Source organism: Mobula hypostoma, chromosome 8, assembly GCF_963921235.1.
Source record: "Mobula hypostoma chromosome 8, sMobHyp1.1, whole genome shotgun sequence".
Lineage (NCBI taxonomy): Eukaryota > Metazoa > Chordata > Chondrichthyes > Myliobatiformes > Myliobatidae > Mobula > Mobula hypostoma.
This window is the reverse complement of record NC_086104.1, coordinates 77,892,861-77,914,094: the sequence shown is the minus strand read 5'-3', so window position 1 is coordinate 77,914,094 and position 21,234 is coordinate 77,892,861. Positions and strand designations below refer to the sequence as shown.

General features: G+C 40.2%; 1 protein-coding gene across 4 annotated transcripts in view; it reads left to right on the top strand.

Moving 5' to 3' along the window:
* slx4ip (SLX4 interacting protein) overlaps positions 1-21,234 on the top strand; it is a 141,825-nt gene that overhangs the window by 71,710 nt on the left and 48,881 nt on the right. For all 4 annotated transcript variants that reach the window (XM_063056154.1, XM_063056155.1, XM_063056156.1 and 1 more), the window contains one exon: positions 14,807-14,884. In XM_063056154.1, coding sequence (XP_062912224.1) covers positions 14,807-14,884 — 78 coding nt within the window. The remainder of the gene's footprint in view (positions 1-14,806; positions 14,885-21,234) is intronic.

Here is a 21,234-nt window from a genome sequence, read left to right as displayed (position 1 = left end):
TTTCCTGGTACTTACTTTGTAAGTAAAAATAAAGAACTAGCTAGGTGATCTTTGAATAGCACAAGCCTAAGTTTTGTCTGAAGTCACATGATTCTGATTTGTATCCATAATATCCTTACTTCCCATATTTCTGTACATGGACAACAGAAAAAGCAGATCTTTTCAGTTCAGAACCTAAAACTTCCAATTCCCTCCAATATATACCCATTTCCAATATTGAAATTATAGTACATTTTATTTGTATTATTAGTGTTCCAAACTTGATCTTTGAGGCAGAAGAAACTTCTACAGGCCCAAATTTTGGTGACCCAGTTAATAAAATGGAATATAGGTTATGATGGTATAACGTGACTTATTCAAAGCTCCTCCTTATCCTCTCTATTAAAATAACTGTAGATGGATGGTGTAGAAAATAAACTGAACTGAATTGAATGTTCAAAAAATCGAGTTTCTTTTTCCTCTCTTCATAAAATTAACAAAAACATTATTATTGTGTCAAAACATTAGGCATGGGATGTTTTTCCTCCGTCAGACTATCTTAAACTTGGGGATATTTGATTTCTTTTAAAAAGGCTTCCACTTAGGTGGCATCTTGGCAATATAGTTGTAATTAATACAAATGTTAGCTCTATTTGTAACTTCTTGCATCCCTAAATTTAATGCTCAGTATATATGGCTATGCCTAATGAAGTTCAGGTTGAGGAAGGACTGTACTTGAGATTGAATAATCTGATAATTGAGGTAATATTACAAAATCTAGGAAATGCATAATTTGGTATTTAAAATTTTCTTCAGTTTTTTTCTCCGCTTAATTAAAAGATTGTGCGTTAAAGCATCAGACCAGGAACCTAGGTTAACACATAAATGCAATAAGAATAGAACACAGATTGGTAAAGGTACACTTTTTATGATAAAATGACAACCAGGTTTCCATATTGGAAAAAAAGGCAGCCCATTCTTGGTGTTCTGGCCAGCAAACTGCCTTTGAAAGTAGAGAATCAATTGGTTGGTCATTTACTGTATTTGGAACCTTCTCACAATTTAATTAGTTGTCACCATTATCCAAGTGGCAAAGGTAATTGCATTTCAAAAGTAGCACATGATAATTTTTCGTTTCTGCCTTTTACTGATTTTTTTCCCTTTATCTTTCCCTCTCTCTATTTTTCTTTCACATTTCCTTACAAACATCAAAAAGAATAAAGGTGTAAGTTTTACCCCCTATTTTCAGAATGGTGGCATAATCTTACAAAGGTAACTTCGCAACCTCAATTCAAGTAAGCTTTTTTGCAAAAGTGGTCAAGTGGCCCGAAAACAGGTTCTAGAACAAATCATGCAGCAAGTGCACAGGAGAAAAAAATTTGTATACTCCAAGAGAACAATTTGCAGTGCATCTCGTAATTACCGCAGTTTCCCATATGTGAGAATCAACACCAGTTTGAAGATGTCAGTGATGATTGGTGAAACAGATATAGATTGGGCATTAAAGTATTTGGGGTAAGTTGACTTTAGGCCCCTTGTGTTAATTTCCTTCTGTGGTTGATATTTAAGCCATCACAGAAGATTTCTTTCAGGATCATTTGGGTAGCTGTTAGGTTGCATGTCACTGGGGAATTTAATTGAAATATTTTTCAAAGCAGATTACCTGTATATCATGCAGACTTAAGCCTATAGTAAAACAGTAAAAAAATGATTGCCTAGAAGAATTGAAGTTACAAGGAATGTTCTTTGAAAGGACAGCTGGTTGTGGAATTAAGGTAGAAAACGTCGAGTAATGTGAAGATGTGGTCAAGGTTTGGGGAAAAGTCTGCAAAAGGCTTTAATCTGAGGTGTATGTTGCTGATACATACAGTAGCTACACTTGACATTTTTTTGTTCCTGAGGTTTCAAAATGCTCTGGACAGCTCTTAAATTCTTTCCTTGTAGATGTATTATTAAATTTCATTTTCAATTGTACATTGACTTTGATTCATCTTGTGTACAGTTTTTTAATTGTTGTATCTTGTAGTTTTCAGAAGTGGAAGCACTTGCATATGTATTGATCAGACAGAAGAAACTTGACAATGATTTTGGGCATAATTTAAACAAAAAGGATGTGCCACATCACTTTACACTTCACTATGTAATGAGCAGTGTTTATTCTGTGACTAAATTAATGCTGTATTGTTCAAGCCACAAAATTAAATGTCATTATATATTTTTTTAAAAGGATGAATGTAATCTTTCCACAAGTGACCACAACATTGGCTTCGTTTAGTGTGAGAGAAAAGCCAATACCCAGTCATCAATTTTCCAATTGCTTGAATAATAATTTTCCAAATCGTAGGTTGCACATTTTGTGGTCCAAATCGCCAGTTTCAATTCTTATGTAAGTAATATGTACTTCAGTTTAGATTCAGGTATGTCATGATATTCAGTACATTTTTCATCCCTGGATGTTGTGTATTGGCGGACCTTTTGGCCTGTGGTTAATACTGATCACATTTTAAACTTTCATCCTGATTAACAAAGACAATTGCAGCATTGTGCTGGCTGTGGTCATCTAAAAGGGAATGACTGGAGTTCAACCACTTCCTCCTAACTAAGTATTGCAGTGGGACTGCTGTGTTAGGTGGGGAATTGAACTCTGTTCTGAAGCCAGTAAGGATTTGAGTCTTTATTCATTTGAGCATTAAAAAATAAAAAGCAGGAGGAGGCCACTTACCTCCTCAAATCTACCTTTTCATTCAATCAATTCATGTAATGGCTGAACTGCGCCAAGCCTCAACTCCTTTACCATTTTCCTATAACCTCAATTCCCAGATCTTTCAAAAATTTACCTACTTCCTCTTTAAATATTCCCTGTGAATTCTCAATATCTTTTACAAGGAAGAAGTACCTACCTGTCTCCACTTTCACATTCAGTCCTCCAACTTAGGTTCATTAATGCTCCTTATGCATTCCAGATATATACATTAACAGATTAGCTTGTGCACTATGAACTATACTGAGTGAAGGTATTTGCAGTTGCCAAATTTTGGGTGCAATGGGAATAAGACAGCCACATTATGTGGTTAACTAGGAAGGCTATGGTGATCCAAAGTTGAGCTGTGGATCTCAGATAAGTCAAAAGTTGACTGCCTGTTGCTCTGTTACAGGCAGTTTGTTCTACAAATAGGAATCTTGAGCATTTGGACTTGCTAGCAGTGGCTTCAGTTATGTGTAGACATTTGAAGTACAAGAGAAAAGGAATGTTTCGTGTCAGGGGTGCTGTTAGAAATTGTATCTCCTTTTCTAGCTGCATAGCAAAACCTAAAATGTTTTTACTTACTTTACTGGTGGTATACACTTGTTGGTCTGAATCCAAGTGAACAAAAGGTGAGTGGAGCAGACATCCGATAAATCTATATTCCTAAGAGGTCTTAAAGCTGGTATTACTCCCTTATTAGGTTTTCTGCATATGTTAATGTCTGTTTTATGTGGCTTCCTCAATGCAACTTGAAAATCTGGACCATGGGAATTGTCCCCGGTCAACTTCCTCTGAGCAGGGAATGTTTTTTTTAATATAGACAGTTCCCAGGTCACTTAGTTTCTGAGGACTATTGGTAACCTGGAATTACTTTAAGTTGGAAATACTCTTGGCTGAGATGGCAAATGTTGTACTGGAAGGTTAATTAGCCTCAAATTAGGAACTGTCTTAATTACTTCTAGCTCTTAGTTAGAATTAATCAATTAGTATTGATTTGTTCTACAGATTGAAAACATGCTGGACCACCAGAGTTGCCAGATCACCGAATGCCGATCAGGAGTTTCAATCTGTCCTACAAATTTCAGTATTGGAACAAAATGAGCACATCTGTTTCTGAACAAATTTTATGAGAAGAATTCCCAGTCAGGAGTTCATTACAACTTATCATTTTATGCAGAACATGATTTACATATAATTTGTGTACATTTAGTATTTGAATGGGAATCCTTTTTAACAGAGGTTAATGAAATTTGGGGTAAAATCTGAGGTCATTTAAATGATTGAAATGCAACATTATTATTTACAGATGGACAGCTTTGTAACATAAAGCACTTTCAAATCCACACATGCTTCTCGTTCCCAAGGGAGATTAAAAACAGGAGCAAGACTGATAGCATAGGCCAGCTTCAGCCATCTAGTTGTCACTACGCCATTTTCAGATTTTTAGTTATCAATTAGAGGATGCCAACCAACAATACGCAGGACACTTTTTATCCATGGCAAACAGCCACAGAAATGAAGCATGGGGAGTGATTAGAATGATAATCTTTCCAGATGTGCAAGATGTTTGAGGTGGTTTTATCAAAGCACTTCTGCTTTATTTCTAGAATATCTTAATATCTGATTGCATGAACTCCATTTTGAGAAAAGTGGTTTTAATTTTCAGCCACCACTTCAAGAAAGCAACTTGGATACCTGTCGTGTTTGCACTACTTCATTCTTATGTAAGATTTTCAGTACCCTGAGGGTGAAACATGTTTTTATTCACCATGTTATTTAAGTTAATGCTTAATACACAACTAATAGTTTTAAAATTTTGCATTCTAAGCTATATGACTTTGAAAAAAAATATCTGCTGAATTATGTTTCTGTAGTTTCAGCTAAGATGTTTTCAGGAAAACAATGTGCCTCCTAAAGTCTGATACATAGTTCTGAGAAACTATCACTAGTGTTCATAGTAGAGTTATGCAGGTGCCAGATTCTGTTGGGACAAGAACACCTGCCAGGCTGCTCCAGATAACTCAGCAGCTTTAAGGCATTTTCCCAGGCTCCCAGATGAATGGTCACTAATAGCCGTGGGAGAGGGCTTCCAGTGTCGCATAGTGTACAGTACCACAGTCTCCACTTGGCAGCGTACGTAGCTGAAGTCTGCTTGGCTGTGATTGCAATTTTTGTAAGAAGTACTGTAGAAATATGTAGCCATGGTTTTTGCTTTATATCTCGAATTATTCTTGAATTCAATAAGCAAAACACAATGATCTAATTTTAAAATGGTAATTTTAAAATGCAGGCAACAGCAGTATCGCCTAAAATGGTGTAACTTGATTACAGTCCGCATATCAGATAAGTATGCTGCTCGAATAAGGATGAAGGTAGCTGCCAAAAAATGACTCAAAGTAATTGCACATCATTCAGCAGTTGGTGAATTTATTTTGAAAGTTTACAGGACTTGAAATGCTCAGACTTTCTTGACCACTTCCCACATTCAAGTGGAGACATGTAACTATGCTATCTCCTGGGAAATAAAAGACATTCACTGAAAATATTATTACCAAATCCCAGTGTGGTCAGCATTTAAGATCTGTTGGTTAGAGCCATTCTTCATAATTATATTCAGAAATGCATCCTTTATGTTTTCCTGGCTTACTAGTGTAACAAACATACCAACAGTTTACAGAGTTCTGTTTACCATTGAATAGTGAGGTATATAATTTCTTTCTTAACAAATTGGTAACAGCTTTTTACGTTGCACATTTTTGAGATTGCTAACTTGACTGCCTTGAAAGATGTTGTATAATATTATGTATGATAATAAAATGTAAAATTTTTCTCCTGAAACCACAGTTGCAGGGGTATCTTCTTCTGTCTCTGTAAGTGTTCTTACTATGATTTTCATTTTGACCATCTTTCTTACTCTGATATTTTCTAAAAATATTTTTTGAGGTAATAGAATTTGGTTTGTAGGGATTCTGGGAATTGTTCAATATAGCTTATGCTGAAAGTATTAATTCCTTATTGGGAAAAGTGTCTTATTGGTTGATACAGGTTAGGATTGTAATGGGTGATTGGTGAAAGCCTTTTAAATTCTTCTCTCAGAGTGCTTTTGAAGATGATGAGGGTTGAAGAATCCCTAGGGGCACTACCTCCTTAAATCTCTAAGTTTCTCACATGAATGAGTCTCTTGGGGGAGCAGCTAATAAAATCAGCTACAATAGCTTAACTTCTCCCTTACAGCACACCAACTTGATAACGTGGCTAGACTTAATTCTGTTTACTTCTCTCAGTGGGATCAATGCTGACTGCCATTATACCCTTGAGACTAGAAAGGTTATTAAAGGCTCTGGCCTAGAAATTCGGACATGAAACCTTTCAACATGAAATATTTCAACACAATATGTGTGAACTTTTTTTCCCCTAAAGTGGAATCTGATTGTGACTATTTTAGATCAGATCAAACCACTCCACACACAGGCAGTTATAGTTAAGATTCCTTCTTTCACATCTTTTGTGAACCCTGTCAAATCCTCATTAAATGATATTATTTGTCTTTGAACAGTTTTTTAAATCCGGTATGTATTTGACATGGCAATTGCTTCTTGTTTTCATTTTAAAATATCCAGTACTCTTCTCTCTCACCTGGTTTTATCTTTTTATATGTCAACTAAATTAAGTTCTTAAATGTTATATTTTTTCAGCTAAGTGTCCACTTCATTTTGTTATATTTGTGGGACTTTTGTTTGATGAACCCAATGTGATTTTGGTTTGATGAACCTATTTAAATACAGTCCAGTGTTTCAATTTAGCAAAAAAGATTTTGTCTTTACTCGTGTTTTAGAGGACTGAATACGTTTTAAAAATCCATTTAAAGTAATATAATAATTATACACCTTTTTATAAGTATACTTTGTATCTACACAAAATACTAAAAACCCTTGGGGTAGAATTCATGGTAAGGAATGAATATGTTGCAGACATATAAATAAGATTTGATCTTACTTTGGCAATCCAGTCAGCTAGCTGGATCCTTTACAGTGAGACCCCATGTATTATAAGTCTTTGCTGTAATGGAATCATATAGTGATGGAGAGGTAGTACAAGCCCCACCTATAAAAGTGAGGTTTCAGCTCGCGCACAAAATTCTAGAAGGACTCAGCAGGTCAGGCAGCATCTGTGGAAATGAATAACTAGTCGATGTTTTGGGCCAAAACCCTTCTTCAGGACTGGAAAGGAAGGGGGAAGAAGCCAGAATAAAAGGTGGGGAAGGAGGATAGTTAGAAAGTGATAGGTGAAGCTGGCTGGGTAGGAAAGGCAAAGGCCTGGAGAAGAAGGAATCTGATACGAGAAGGAGAGTGGACCATGGGAGAAAGGGAAGAGGGAAGGGCACCAAGAGGAGGTGATAGGCAAGTGAAGAGAGGAGGTAAAAGGCCAGAGTGGGGAATAGAAGAAGAGGGAAGGGGTGGGGGGAAGATTACTGGAAGGAGAAATCAATGATCCTGCATCAGTTTGGAGGCTACCTAGAGGGAATATGAGGTGTTAATCCTCCACCCTGAATGTAGCCTCATCGTGGCAAAAGAAGCAGCCATTGATAGACATGTTGGAACGGGAATGTGGATTGGAATTAAAATGGCTGGCTATCAAGAAATTCCACTTCTGGCAGATGGAGCAGAGGTGCTTGACAAAGCAGTCCCTCAGTTTACGCTGGGTCTTTCCGGTGCAGAGGTGGCTGCATCAAGTGCACCAGTTACAATAGATAATCCCATCAGATTTGCAGGTGAATTTTGCCTCACCTGGAAGGACTGTTTGGGGTTCTGAATAGAGGTAAGGGAGGAGGTGAATGGGCAGGTATAGCATTTCTGTCGCTTGCAGGGATATGTGCCGGGAGGGAGCTTAGTGGGCAGGGATGAAAGGACAAGGGAATCATGGAGGGAGTGACCTCTGTGGAAAGCAGAGATGATGGGGAAGTAAAGATGTATTTGGTGGTAAGACCCTGTTGAAGATGGTGGAAGTTACAGAGAATGATGTGTTGGATCAGAGGCTGATGGGTGAGGACAAGAGCAGCAGGAAGAAGGGGTGAGTGCAGATGTCTGAGAAATAGAGGAAATGCAGGTAAGAGCAGCATCAATGGTGGAGGAAAGGATACCCTGTTCTTTGAAGAAGGAAGACATTTCTGATATCCTGGAAAAGAAAGCCTCATCCTGGGAACAGATTGAGCAGAGACAAAGGAACTAAGGAAAGGAATTAGCGTTTTTACAGAAGACAGGGTGGTATGATGATTAGGTATAGTCAAGATAGCCATGTGAATCAGTAGATTTATAAAAGATCTTGGTAGATAGTTTGTCTCCAGAGACCAAGAATAGGGAGAGAAGTGTCAGAAATGGACCAAGTAAATTTAAGGGCAAAGTGGAAGTTGGAAACGAGATTGACGAGCTCAGCATGGGTACATGAAGCAGCACCAGTGCAGTTGTTGATGCAGTGCAGGAAGAGTTGGGGAGCATTATCAGGGAAGGCTAGGAACATGAACTGTTTTACATAGCCAACAAAAAGGCTGGCATAGCTGGGGCCTATGCAGGTGCCCGTGGCTACCTTTTGAGTTTAGAAGTTTGAAACCCCTTGAGGTTTCATCTGACTAATCTGTGCCTCCTATTTTGTGTGGCAGTGCAAACGCATATAAAAACTAACAATTTCTGAATTGTTTCATTCAAACAAATAAGTGTTCAATACCCATTTTTTCTCTTTATTAATAAAACAAAATACTACTTTATTTTTGAGTGTTTTTGTTCCTTTTAAATCCCTCATAATTGTTCCTCTCCAGCAGTGATAACTCTCAACAAGATGTTCATGTGATGGCCTTCTTTGAGTGATTCAGAATTAACACACCCTTGACCCTGTGAATCAGGATCAGGTTTAATATCATTGGCATATGTTGTGAAATTTGTTAACTTAGTGGCAGCAGTACAATGCAATACATGATAGACATCAAAAAACTGAATTACGTTTATATATCTATTAAATAGTTAAATTACAATATTGAAATAAATAGTGCAAAAGCAGAAATGAAAAAAAAAGTAGTGAGATATTGTTCATGGGTTCAATGTCTATTTAGACATCAAATGGCAGAGGGGAAGCTGTTCCTGAATTGCTGAATTTGTGCCATCAGGCTTCTGTACCTTCTGCCCAATGGTAACAATGAGAAGAGGGCATGTCCTGGGTGGTGGGGGTCCTTAATGATGGATGCTGCCTTTCTGGGGAACCAGTCCATGAAGATATCTTGGATACTAAGAAGGATATGTGCCATGATGGAGCTGGCTAATTTTACCATTCTGCAGTTTACTTCAATCCTGTGCGGTCGCCCCTTCCTTCCCACACCGGACAGTGATGCAGCCACTCAGAATGCTCTCCATGGTACATCTGTAGAAGTTTGAGTGTTTTAGGTGATAAACAAAATCCTCTCAAGCTGCTAATGAAATATACTCACTGACTTGCCTTCTTTATAGCTGCATCAATATGTTGGGACCAAGTTATATATAGATCTTGACACCCAGGAACTTTGCTCACTCTCTCCACTTCTGATCCGTCTATGAGGATTGGTTTTACTCATTTTACCCTTTCTGAATTCTACAATCTGTTCTTTGGTGTTACTGACATTGAGTGCCAGATTGTTGCCGTGACCACTCAGTTAGCTGGTACATCTTCAACACACTAGCATTAGACTGCAGTCTGAGAAATAGTAGTGAACCATTGACCAAAATTTGGAGATTTCAATGCTTTAATTTGCATTCACATATATGTGAAATTCAGATGTTACAGTTGCATATTGAAACCTTATCATTTAAGTCAAGAAAGCCATAATTGTCTATGAATGCTTACAGTCTGCTGAATTTTTTTTTCTTCCTGATGTCTTCCTAATGTATTTCATTATTTGGGTTTGGATCTCCCAGCCCATCCCTTACCATCATATTTTTATGCCTTGCTATTTAAGACAATCCTTATGCTTTTTACTTCCCGATTGTATTCTGTACAATAATTTACAACAAGTAAATCTTGGACAAATTGTTTGCCTGCTGTATTCAAAACTCTGTACCAGAAGATCAGGGTTGCGGGGGGGGGGGGGTAGTTGGTGGTGGGTGGGATGGAGTTGCCACTTTGTTTCCATTACCATAGAATGAGGTACATCACCCCACTCCCATTTGATAGTAGCCCAAATAATATATAATATTTTGGATGGCATTTTTGATAATACTTGGCCAGCATTCCTTGGCTTATACTGCAGAGGAACACCTTTATATCAATCAATAGTTGTTCATGAAAAGGTGTTGCTAGAAGTTTGGAAAAAGGGGATGACGTTTTAGGACGATTTTTAGAGAAAGAGCAACTGACAGAGGCAGAGATGTTATAGAAAGAAATCCCTGACCTTGTATATACTGCTGAAGACATGGTTGCTCATGAGTGATGCCTCAGAAACTAGAATCAGGGCAGACTTCTCAGAGGGATATATACTAGAAAAAGCTATGGTTTTAGATGTTTAAACATGAGGATAAAAATGTTTAAGTGTAAGGTACAATTTTAAAAAATTGATATTATTTAACATTAATCATAATCATCAAAGATATTTGGATGTACAATTTTCTTAAAATGTCTGCAATGCTCTAATGTAATTAAACATGCTTTATATGCAGAGAAATTTCATCTTTTCCCCACTAAAATGCACTTGCATAATGTACTTTGCACAAATCTAATGAGTTGCATAGAGATATCTTTGTTGTCTTAATTCAACACTAACAGCACATCATAAGACTATAAGTCCATAAGATATAAGAGCAGAAGTAGGCTATTTGGCCCATCGAGTCTGCTCCGCCATTCAATCATGGGCTGATCTGATTCTACCAGTCATCCCTACTCCTCTGCCTTTACCCCATACCCTTTGATGCCCTGGCTAATTAAGAACCTATCTATTTCTGCCTTAAATACACCCAATGACTTGGCCTCCACAGCTGCTCGTGGCAACAAATTCCACAGATTTACAACCCTCTGACTAAAGTAATTTCAACGCATCTCTGTTCTAAATGGACGTCCTTCAATCCTAATGTCGTGTCCTCTTGTCCTAGAATCCCCTACCATGGGAAATAACTTTGCCATATCTAATCTGTGCAGCTTTTTAACATTCAGAATGTTTCTATGAGATCCCCCCTCATTCTCCTGAACTCCAGGGAATACAGCCCAAGAGCTGCCAGATGTTCCTCATACGGTAACTCTTTCATTCCTGGAATCATTCTTGTGAATCTTCTCTGAAACCTCTCCAATGTCACTATATTCTTTCTAAAATAAGGAACCCAAAACTGCACACAGTACCCCAAGTGTAGTCTCACCAGTACCTTATAGAGCCTCAGCATCACATCTCTGCTCTTGTGTTCGATACCTCTAGAAATGAATGCCAACATTGCATTCGCCGTCTTCACAACTGACTCAAGCTGGAGGTTAACCTTTAGGATATCTTACACAAGCACTCCCAAGTCCCTTTGCATCTCTGCAATTTGAATTCTCTCCCCATCTAGATGATAGTCTGCCCGTTTATTTCTTCCACCAAAGAGCATGACCATACACTTTCCAACATTGTATTTCATTTACCACTTCTTTGCCCATTCTCCTAAACTATCTAAGTCTCTCTGCAGGCTCTCTGTTTCCTCAACGCTACCCGCTCTTCCATCTATCTTTGTATCATCGGCAGATATAGCCACAAATCCGTTAATACCGTAGTCCAAATCATTGACATACATGGTAAAAAGCAGCGGTCCAAACACCGACCCCTGTGGAACTCCACTGGTAACCGGCAGCCAGCCAGAATAGGATCCCTTTATTCCCACTCTCTGTTTTCTGCTGACCAGCCAGTGCTCCACCCATGCCAGTAACTTCTGTGTAATTCCATAGGCTCTTGCTAAGCAGCCTCATGTGTAGCACCTTGTCAAAGGCCTACTGAAAATCCAAGTACACCACGTCTACTACATCTCCTTTGTCTACCCTGCTTGTAATTTCTTCAAAGAATTGCAGTAGGTTTGTCAGGCAGGATTTTCCTTTCAGGAAACCATGCTGGCTTCGGCCTATCTTGTCATGTGCGTCCAGGTACTCCGTAATCTCATCGCTAACAATCGATTCCAGCAAATTCCCAACCACTGATGTCAGGCTAACAGTCTATAGTTTCCTTTCTGCTGCCTCCCACCCTTCTTAAATAGCAGAGTAACATTTGCAGTTTTCCAGTCATCCGGTACAATGCCAGAATCTATCGATTCTTGAAAGATCATTGTTAATGCTTCTGCAATCTCTCCAACTACTTCCTTCAAAGCCAGTGGTGCATTTCATCAGGTCCAGGAGATTTAGATTAGATTCAACTTTATTGTCATTGTGCCGAGTACAGATACAAAGCCAATGAAATTCAGTTAGCATCAGACCAGAAATGCAAAGAATAGTGTTATTTACAAAATAACTGCGAATAAAAAGTAAGTGCTACAGCACACAAATCTAAAAGTACTGAGACAGTACAATATGGGTGCAATTCTGCTTAGCGCTGTGATGCGAGGTTCAGCAGGGTCACAGCCTCTGGGAGAAGCTCTTCCTGTGCCTGCTGGTGTGGGAGTGGAGGCTCCTATAGCACCTACCAGATGGGAGGAGAGTAAAAAGTCCATGGTTAGGGTGAGATGCATCTTTGATAATGCTTTTCGCCCTGCCCAGGCAGCGTTAATGGTAGATGTTTTCAATGGTGGGCAATTGGGTGCCAATAATCTGCTGGGCAGTTTTCACCACACGCTGGAGTGCTTTGCGGTCCAATACGGGACAATTGCCATACCGCACTGAGATGCAGTTGGTGAGTATGCTCTCAATGGTACAGCAGTAAAAGTCCATCAGTATCCTGGGACAGAGGTGAGCTTTCTTGATGCTCCGCAGGAAATAAAAGCGCTGTTGCACCTTTTTGATCAGGATGGAGGAGTTCAGGGACCAGGTGAGATCCTCAGAAATGTGGACACCAAAGAATTTGAAGCTTGATACACGCTCCAGTACGGCTCCTTTGATGTAGATGGGGACATGAGTGTGGCTCCTAGCATGCCTGAAGTCCACAATGATCTCCTTGGTCTTCTGGGTGTCAAGGGCCAGGTTGTTGTCAGCACACCATGCGGCCAGGTGCTGCACCTCGTCCCTGTAGGCCGTCTTGTCATCCCCTCTGATCAGGCCAACCACCGTGGTGTTGTCTGCGAACTTGATTATGGAGTTAGAACCGTGTACAGGAACGCAGTCATAGGTGAAAAGGGAGTTCAGAAGAGGGCTCAGCACACAGCCTTGAGGCACGCCGGTGTTCAAGGTAAGAGTGGAGGAGGCGAGGTTGTCTAACTTAACTGATTGGGGTCTGTTAGTCAGAAAGTCCAAGGTCCAAATGAAGAGGGATGAGCTGATACCAAGCTGGCGAAGTTTGGCGATCAGCTTGGAGGGGATCACAGTATTGAATGCCGAACTAAAGTCAATGAACAGCATTCTGACGTAAGAGTTGGGGCTGTCCAGGTGGGTCAGGACAGAGTGAAGTGCCATGGAGATGGCGTCCTCTGTTGACCTTTTGGTGCGATAGGCAAATTGATGGGGGTCCAGGGTAGTGGGCAGACAGGATTTCAGATGTGATAGAACCAGTCTGTCAAAGCACTTTGCAATGATGCGGGTGAGTGCAACTGGACGGAGATCATTCAGGCCCATGGTAGTGGAATGCTTCGGCACTGGCATGATGGTGGCGATCTTGAAGCTTGTGGGGACAACTGCCTGGGCCAGGGACAGATTAAAAATGTCCGTGAAGACCCCGGCCAACTGCCCTGCACAGACTCTGAGCACACGGCCAGGTATTCCATCCAGACCCGCTGCCTTCCGTACATTCACCCTGCTCAGGGTGGCGCAAACATCGGAGGTGGAAAGTGAGAGAGGCAGTTCACCAGGTGGGAGATCCGCTTTGAGGGTGACCCTGTTCTCTCAGTCAAAACGAGCGTAGAAGTAATTGAGCTCATCAGTGAGGGAAGCAGAGCTAGAAGGTCCACCCTCAGATCATTAAGCTTCCTGAGCACCTACTCAGTTGTAATTTTCACTGCACAAACTTCACTTCCCTGACACTCTTGAGTGTCTGGTATACTGCAGACATCTTCCACTGTGAAGACAGATGCAAAATACACATTCAGTTCCTCTGCCATCTCAGCATCTCACTACAATATCTCTAGTGTCATTTTGCATTGGTCCTATATCTACCCTTGTCTCTCTTTTACCTTTTATATACTTAAAAAAGCTTTTAGTATCTTCTTTGATATCTGTCGCCAGCTTCCTTTCATAATTCATCTTTTCCTTCCTAATGACCTTCTTAGTTTCTTTCTGCAAGCTCTTAAGGTCTCTTGAGGTCCAGCACTGACCTGGTTTTCCCAATCCACTTACATGTTAAAATCCCCAATGATTATCATGTAGCTATTGCAACCTTTCTCCCCTTATTGAATTAATGCCTTATTTTTCTCTGTGAACAATTGGTTAACAAATGTTAGAATCTCATCTTATGGTTGTCTGTCACAAGAACGAGAAAAGGATTTTCAGTTTTTTTTGTGCTGAGCAAACAGCTGTGGCAAGTGTTGGAATATGGTATGCTGTCCCCATGTCTTTTGATGAAAGAAACTACTGCATATTAGAATATAATTTCTGAAAGGCAGAGTTTCCATACCATTTGATGGAGCAGAATTTGATATTGAATGGATATTATCATCATTCTGTCCTCTTCAAAGAACAACATTTTTTAACGTGTGAGTTAGGGTAACTTCACCCACCTACTGCAATGCACCCCTCCCCAACCCCTGTTGACAATACCGTAAGCTGGATGTCAATAATTCTTCCATTTCTACTGATCATGTATCCCTGTATTTGGAATGCCTCACTGAACATGTTGCATTTGGAATGCCTCACTGAACATGTTGCAGTCCAGACATACATACAAATAGAAACATGTAATATGCATGTGATCATTTGTTCAAATCAAAATATATTTTTAAGGTGCATTAATTTACATAATTTATTTTGTAGGTCAAAATTTCCGTCTTGCAGCTTATTTCATGAAGAGGCATGCAAACTTAAGATGTGTCACAGAACAGAAATTATGTGGTAGGTACTCATTTTGTAATGGTTAAAAGCTAAATCACTTCAAAAACCCCAAAATATGTATTACTTTCATGCTTTTACCTTTAAGACTTAAAAAACTAGTTATTTTTGAAAGAATAGCTTTTGTAATCATGTTCGATCATTGTTTTACCTAATATATTTAATGTATTTTACATAATATTATATTCTCCTTGTAGTTTTGACACAATGGAAGGAAAAGGAATAACTTCAAGAACACAATAAACTATAAAGAAATAGAAAGGATAACCATTGAATAAAATGCCATTTTGGTGATATCAGTGCAGACAACATCAAAACATGGCTCTGTATGGAGATAAGAAACGGTTCAGAGCAACCCAATAAACTGGAGGACGGCCATATAGAGGCACAAATGACAATGAAGATATTGAGGAAAAGTGCAGCTCAGATTTAGGTAGAAGCCCAACCAGGCTAGGTTTTAAAAGACTTAACGTAATCATCACTACAAAAGCTGATGCCCTATTACCAACAATTTTTTAAAAAGTTGCTGAAAGCTTGCAGTTAATATTTTAGATCAAAGGCCTATCAGCAGAACTGGAGAAGAGAGAAACTAGATTTATTTGAAGTTACAGAGATGATGTGCATGGGATGGATAAGATGAGATCATGTTTGTATTGAGGTGAGCTGTTGATGAATTAAATAGCTGATAGATTAGTGAGAACAATGAGAGAGAGGTAACACAAACTAAGAAGCTATGATATGATGCCAGTGAGAGAGAGAATAAAAGAATGTAAAAGCTGCTAGTTACGAAGCTGTAAGGAATGCTGAGCAGAAACAAGAGAAAATCTGCAGATGCTGGAAATCCAAGCAACACATACAGAATTCTGGAGGAACCCAACAGGCCCACCACCAAGCACATCTTAATGCTCCCTATGCTTCTCCCTTGTTCCAATCCCACTGCTGTCCCTCCTGGCACTTACCCTTGCAAGCAGAAGAATTGCTACACCTGCCCCTACACTTCTTCTCTCACTGCCATTCACAGCCCCTAACAGTCCTTCCAGGTGAGGTGACACTTCATCTGTGTGTCTGTTGGTGTCATCTACTGTATCCACTGCTCCCGGTGTGGCCTCCTGTGTATCTGTGAGACCCGACGTAGATCGGGAGACCGCTTTGCTGAGCACCTATGCTCTGTCCGCCAGTAAAAGTGAGCTTTCCCAGTTGCCATCCATTTTAATTCCACTTCCCACTCCCATTCCAACATGTCAGTCCATGGCCTCCTCTATTGCCACGATGAGGCCACACTCAGGCTGGAGGAGCAACACCTTGTTTTCCTTCTGGGTAGCCTCTATCCTGATGGCATTGAGTATCACTTTCCTGAACTTCTGGTAATGGCATTCCCCCCCCCCCCCCCACTCACTATTCCCCATTCCTATTTCCCTCTCTCACCTTATCTTCTTATCTGCTCATCACCTCCTTCTGGTGCTTTTCCGCCATCCCTTTCTTTCATGGCCTTCTGTCCTCTCCTATCAGATTCCCCCTTCTCCACTCTTTATCTCTTTCACCAATTGACTTTGCAGGCTCTTTACTTCATCCCTCCCCCCACCCAGTTTCACCTATCACCTTCTACCTTGTATCTCTTCCTCACCTCCCCCCACCTTCTTACTCTGACTTCTCACCTTTTTTCTCCAGTTCTGCTAAAGATTTTCAGCCCGAAACGTCAACTGTTTTACTCTTTTCCATTGATGCTGCTTGGCCTGCTGAGTTCCTCTAACACTTTGTATGTGTTAAGGCTGAGATAGTATTGTAAAGGAAAGACTCTGATAGAACTGGATACTTTTGATGTAGGGTGCAAATTATTTGAAATTATTAAATTCATTATTGAGTCCAGAAAGATGCAGCTTGCCCAGATAGAACATCAGGTGCTATTCAATGAGCTAACATTGTTACAGTGTAGGAGGCCATGAAAGGATAGGTTAGAGTGAATAGACTGCTAAGCTGAGAAGAATCTGTTTATCCTTGCTGTTTGGTTTCTGTCCAATAATCAATTCCAATTTAATTCAGTATATTATCCCCCAGTTTTGTGTGCTCTAACCTTGTTGACTGACCTGTTGTGTGGGATCTCACAGAAGATGTTGGTCAACAAGGTCAGAGCACACAAAATTTGGGGATAATATACTAGAAACCCTCAAACAGATGAGGGGGAACCGTTAGATGCATGATACCTAATAGACCCCCCCTTATCTAATCTACTTGTTACATCTTCAAAGAATTGCACCAAGTTACTCAAATGTGATTTTCCCTTCCTGTTTCTGTGTTTACTCTGCTATATCCTGTTATTCTTTTCCAGATATTCTATAATGAATGATCTGATAAAAGATTCCAATTTTTCCCCCACCACTGACATGTTATAGTTCCTCATTTTATCTCACTTTCTTTCTAACATAGTGGGATGATTTTTACATGTATAATGAAAGGAAGTGTGGGTAGGTGCCACACACACAAAATGCTAGAGGAACTCCACAGGCCTGGCAGCATTTAGGGGTCTTGCTGAATGGTCTCGGCTTGAAATATCGACTGTACTTTTTTCTGTAGATGCTGCCTGGCCTGCTGAATTCCTCCAGCATTTTGTGTGTGTTGCTCGGATTTCCAGCATCTGCAGTAGGAATGGAGAAATGGAACCCATTCTAACAACTTTTGTTTAGAATAGTTAAATGCAACGAGAGCCTTTTGGACTATATTGCAGCATAGCGTAGTCAAAAGTAACAAGCTGGAAAATGACTTGGAAGTTGAGATTTATAAGTAGCAGAAGGGTTGTTACCAAAGTAAGTTAACTTGCTAGGATATATACAGTCAGGGCAATTAGATACTAAACTAAATGTACAAGCCATTCCTTTTATAAAGCTTAAATGCTCCAGAATGCTCTGTCTAGTTTTGGACCATTCTATAAGTGAAAAAAATAACAAAGTGCTGAAAATGGTTTAGGAGAGGATTATTCAGCCAGTAAGTAATAATACAGCAGCATTAATAAATGGGTGTATTACTGTGGAAAAGAGCAGACGAAGCAAATCGATATAAAATAATGCAGGAATTTAATGCCATCTACATTGAATGGGTTGTATTTAAAAGGCAAAGGATGTCTCTGGGGAGGGGGTGAGGGGGTGCAGATTGGTTACATTACAACCTGGTATGGGGCTTCCATGTACAGGATTACAAGGGGCTGCAGAGGGTTGTAGACCCAGCGAACCCCATAATGTACACAAACGTCCCCACTACCAAAGACATCTTCAAGGGGCAGTGTCTCAAGAAGGTGGCATCGATCACTAATAACACTCCTCATCCAAATTTTTAAACAATGGATACATTTAGTTATAACTGAAATGTGCATGTTCCATCCACTTACTTTTTCAGAGTCAGGTTTAATATCATCTGCAGTTGTTGTGAATTTTTTTTAACTTTGTGCCAGCAGTATAAGGCTGTATGTAATAAATTTAGAAAAAATCTGAGTTACATTTATGTATCTTATTAAATAGTTAAATGAAAATATTAGAATAATTATATATGTGTATATTAAATAATGAAATTAAAATAGGTAGTGCAAAAGCAGAAATAAGTAAACAAAAAAGCAGTGAGGTAGTGTTCATGGGTTCAGTGTCCATTTCGAAATCAGATGGCAGAGGAGAAGAAGCTCTTCCTGAATCACTGAGTATGTGCCTTTGGGCTTCTGTAACAGTAACAATAAGAAGAGGGTGTGCCCTGGGTGGTGGTGGTCCTTACTGATGAATGCCGCCTTCCTCGAGCACTGCTCCTTGATATTACAGAGGCTTGGATATTACCCGTGATGGAGCTGACTAATTTTGCAACTTTCTGCAACTTTGATCCTTTGCAGTAGCTCCTCCCCCCCCACCCCATACCAGACAGTGATGCAGCCAGTCAGAATGCTCTCCACGGTACATCTATAGAAGTTTTTGAGTGATTTAGGTGACAAGCCAAATCTCCTCAAACTTCTAATGAAATATTGCTGCTGTCTTGCCGCCTTATAGCTGCATCAATAAGTTGCAACCAAGTTAGGTCCTCAGAGATATTGACACCCAGGAACTTGAAATTGTTCTCTTTCCGTTTCTGATCTGTTTATGAGGATTAGTTTGGGTTCCTTTGTTCTACCTTTTCTGAAGTCCACAATCAGCTCTTTAGTCTTACTGACATTGAGTGCAAGGTTGTTGCTACGACACTGCTCAACTAGTTGGTATATCTCGCTACTGTCTGCCCTCTTGTCACCATCTGAGATTCTGCCAACAATGGTTGTATCATCGGCAAATTTATAGATGGCATTTGAAAGAAATAGTTTACATTTTAAGAAATATCTTTTAGTTATATTATTAATTTACAAAGCAATGTTTTTCTTTGTTAACCATCTGTTTCTTATCATTGGTATTGAGCTGATTGGCAATGTGGTCAGTATCCAGTTAAAATGTTATTTTTGTCAGGCCTTCCATCTCTTAGAATGTAATATACCTGTAGAAGATCTTTCTATTCCTTTTTTCTGTTTTGTTGTTAAACTTTTATAATTTCTATCAGTTTGTTTTACTTCTTGTAATTTCTCTATGCATTTATCTGAAGTTTTGAGTTAAGTATTTGCCCCATATCACCTTTTAAATGGCATATTTGCTGGAATCATTCATTCATGGACTCCCAGTCTTCCATTCATTCTTGTTATTACTTCTTTCTTAAATTCGGATTCAGATTTATTATCACTGACCTATGTTGTGAAATATTTTGTTTTGCATCAGCAGTTCAGTGCAGACATAAGAATGACTATAAGTTACAGAATAAGTAAATAGTGCAAAAGTAAAGGGATAATGAAATAGTGTTCATGGACCATTCAGATGGTGGCAGTTGTTCCTAAATTGTTGACTGTGGGTTGTCGGGCTCCTGTACCTCCTCAATGATGGTGGGGATGGCATCCGTTAGTTTCGCGAGACCATGGATCTGCGCCTGGAAAGTCTTGCTTCAGTCTGTGTTGGTAAAGCAGTGTCTGTTGTATAACTGGTGGACAGCTGCTTTCCGTGTTGTGCCGTCGCGGTGAGGCGACGCTGGAGTGTCCTCTCCAGGGCACAGGCCTGGGCAAGGTTGTATGGAAGACCAGCAGATGCCCATGCAGCAAGTCTGCTGTCTCCACGACACCGATGTTGTCCAAGGGAAGGGCAAGGGCCGATACAGCTTGGCACCAGTGTTGTCGCAGGAGCTGCCAGAATGAGGTTGAAGGCAACATCGGACTGCCTTAGGGACTCCAGGTCCAGGTTTGTCCTCAAGGTTTACTCCCGAAGCCTTTCCCATGAGTGGTTATGGCCGCAAGGCAGCGGAGGTTTGAAATCAGAATTTTCCCTCTCTTAGATGGACTGCCTTCCCAGGCTGATGAGCTCCATCAACCCGAAGCACTGGTTTTAAGGCGCCAGGACCCACCTTCGCCCCCTCTCCTGTCAGTAGAAACAGTTCTGCCAGGCTTCGAGGCTAAGCCACAGGAGAAGGCCAGGCATTAGACTTGGTTGTCAGAGGCTACTTGAGGTGCATGCCGTGAGGAGCACTTTTAGGTAGTGGGAGCTTGTCCCCACTACCACTCCTCGGCTTGACAACCTTGATGGTAGCAATGACAAAAGGACACGTCCTGGATGATGAGTGTCATTAGTGATAGATGCCACCTTCTTGAGGCATGGCCTCTTGAAGGTGTCGTTGGTGAGGAGGGCAATGCCCATTATGGGGTTTACTGGGTCTAGAACCTGCTGTAGCCACTTATAATCCTGGGCACTGGAGCGCTCGTGCCAAGCTGAAATGCAACCAATCAGAATGATACTTTATACTTCATTGTCGCCAAACAATTAATACTAGAACGTACAATCATCACAGCGATATTTGATTCTGCGCTTCCCTCTCCCTAGATTACAAATATTAAATAGTAAAAATTAGTAAATATTAAAAATTTAAATTATAAATCATAAATAGAAAATAGAAAAATGGAAAGTACGGTAGTGCAAAAAAACCAAGAGGCAGGTCCAGATATTTGGAGAGTATGGCCCAGATCCGGGTCAGGATCCTTTCAGCAGTCTTATCACAGTTGGAAAGTAGCTGTCCCAAATCTGGCCGTATGAGTCTTCAAGCTCCAGAGCCTTCTCCCAGAGGGAAGAGGGACGAAAAGTGTGTTGGCTGGGTGGGTTGTGTCCTTGATTATCTTGGCAGCACTGCTCCGACAGCGTGCAGTGTAAAGTGAGTCCGAGGACGGATGATTGGTTTGTGTGATGTGCTGTGCACGATCTTTTGCAGCTTCTTCCGGTCTTGGACAGGACAGCTTCCATACCAGGTTGTGATGCATCCTAGAAGAA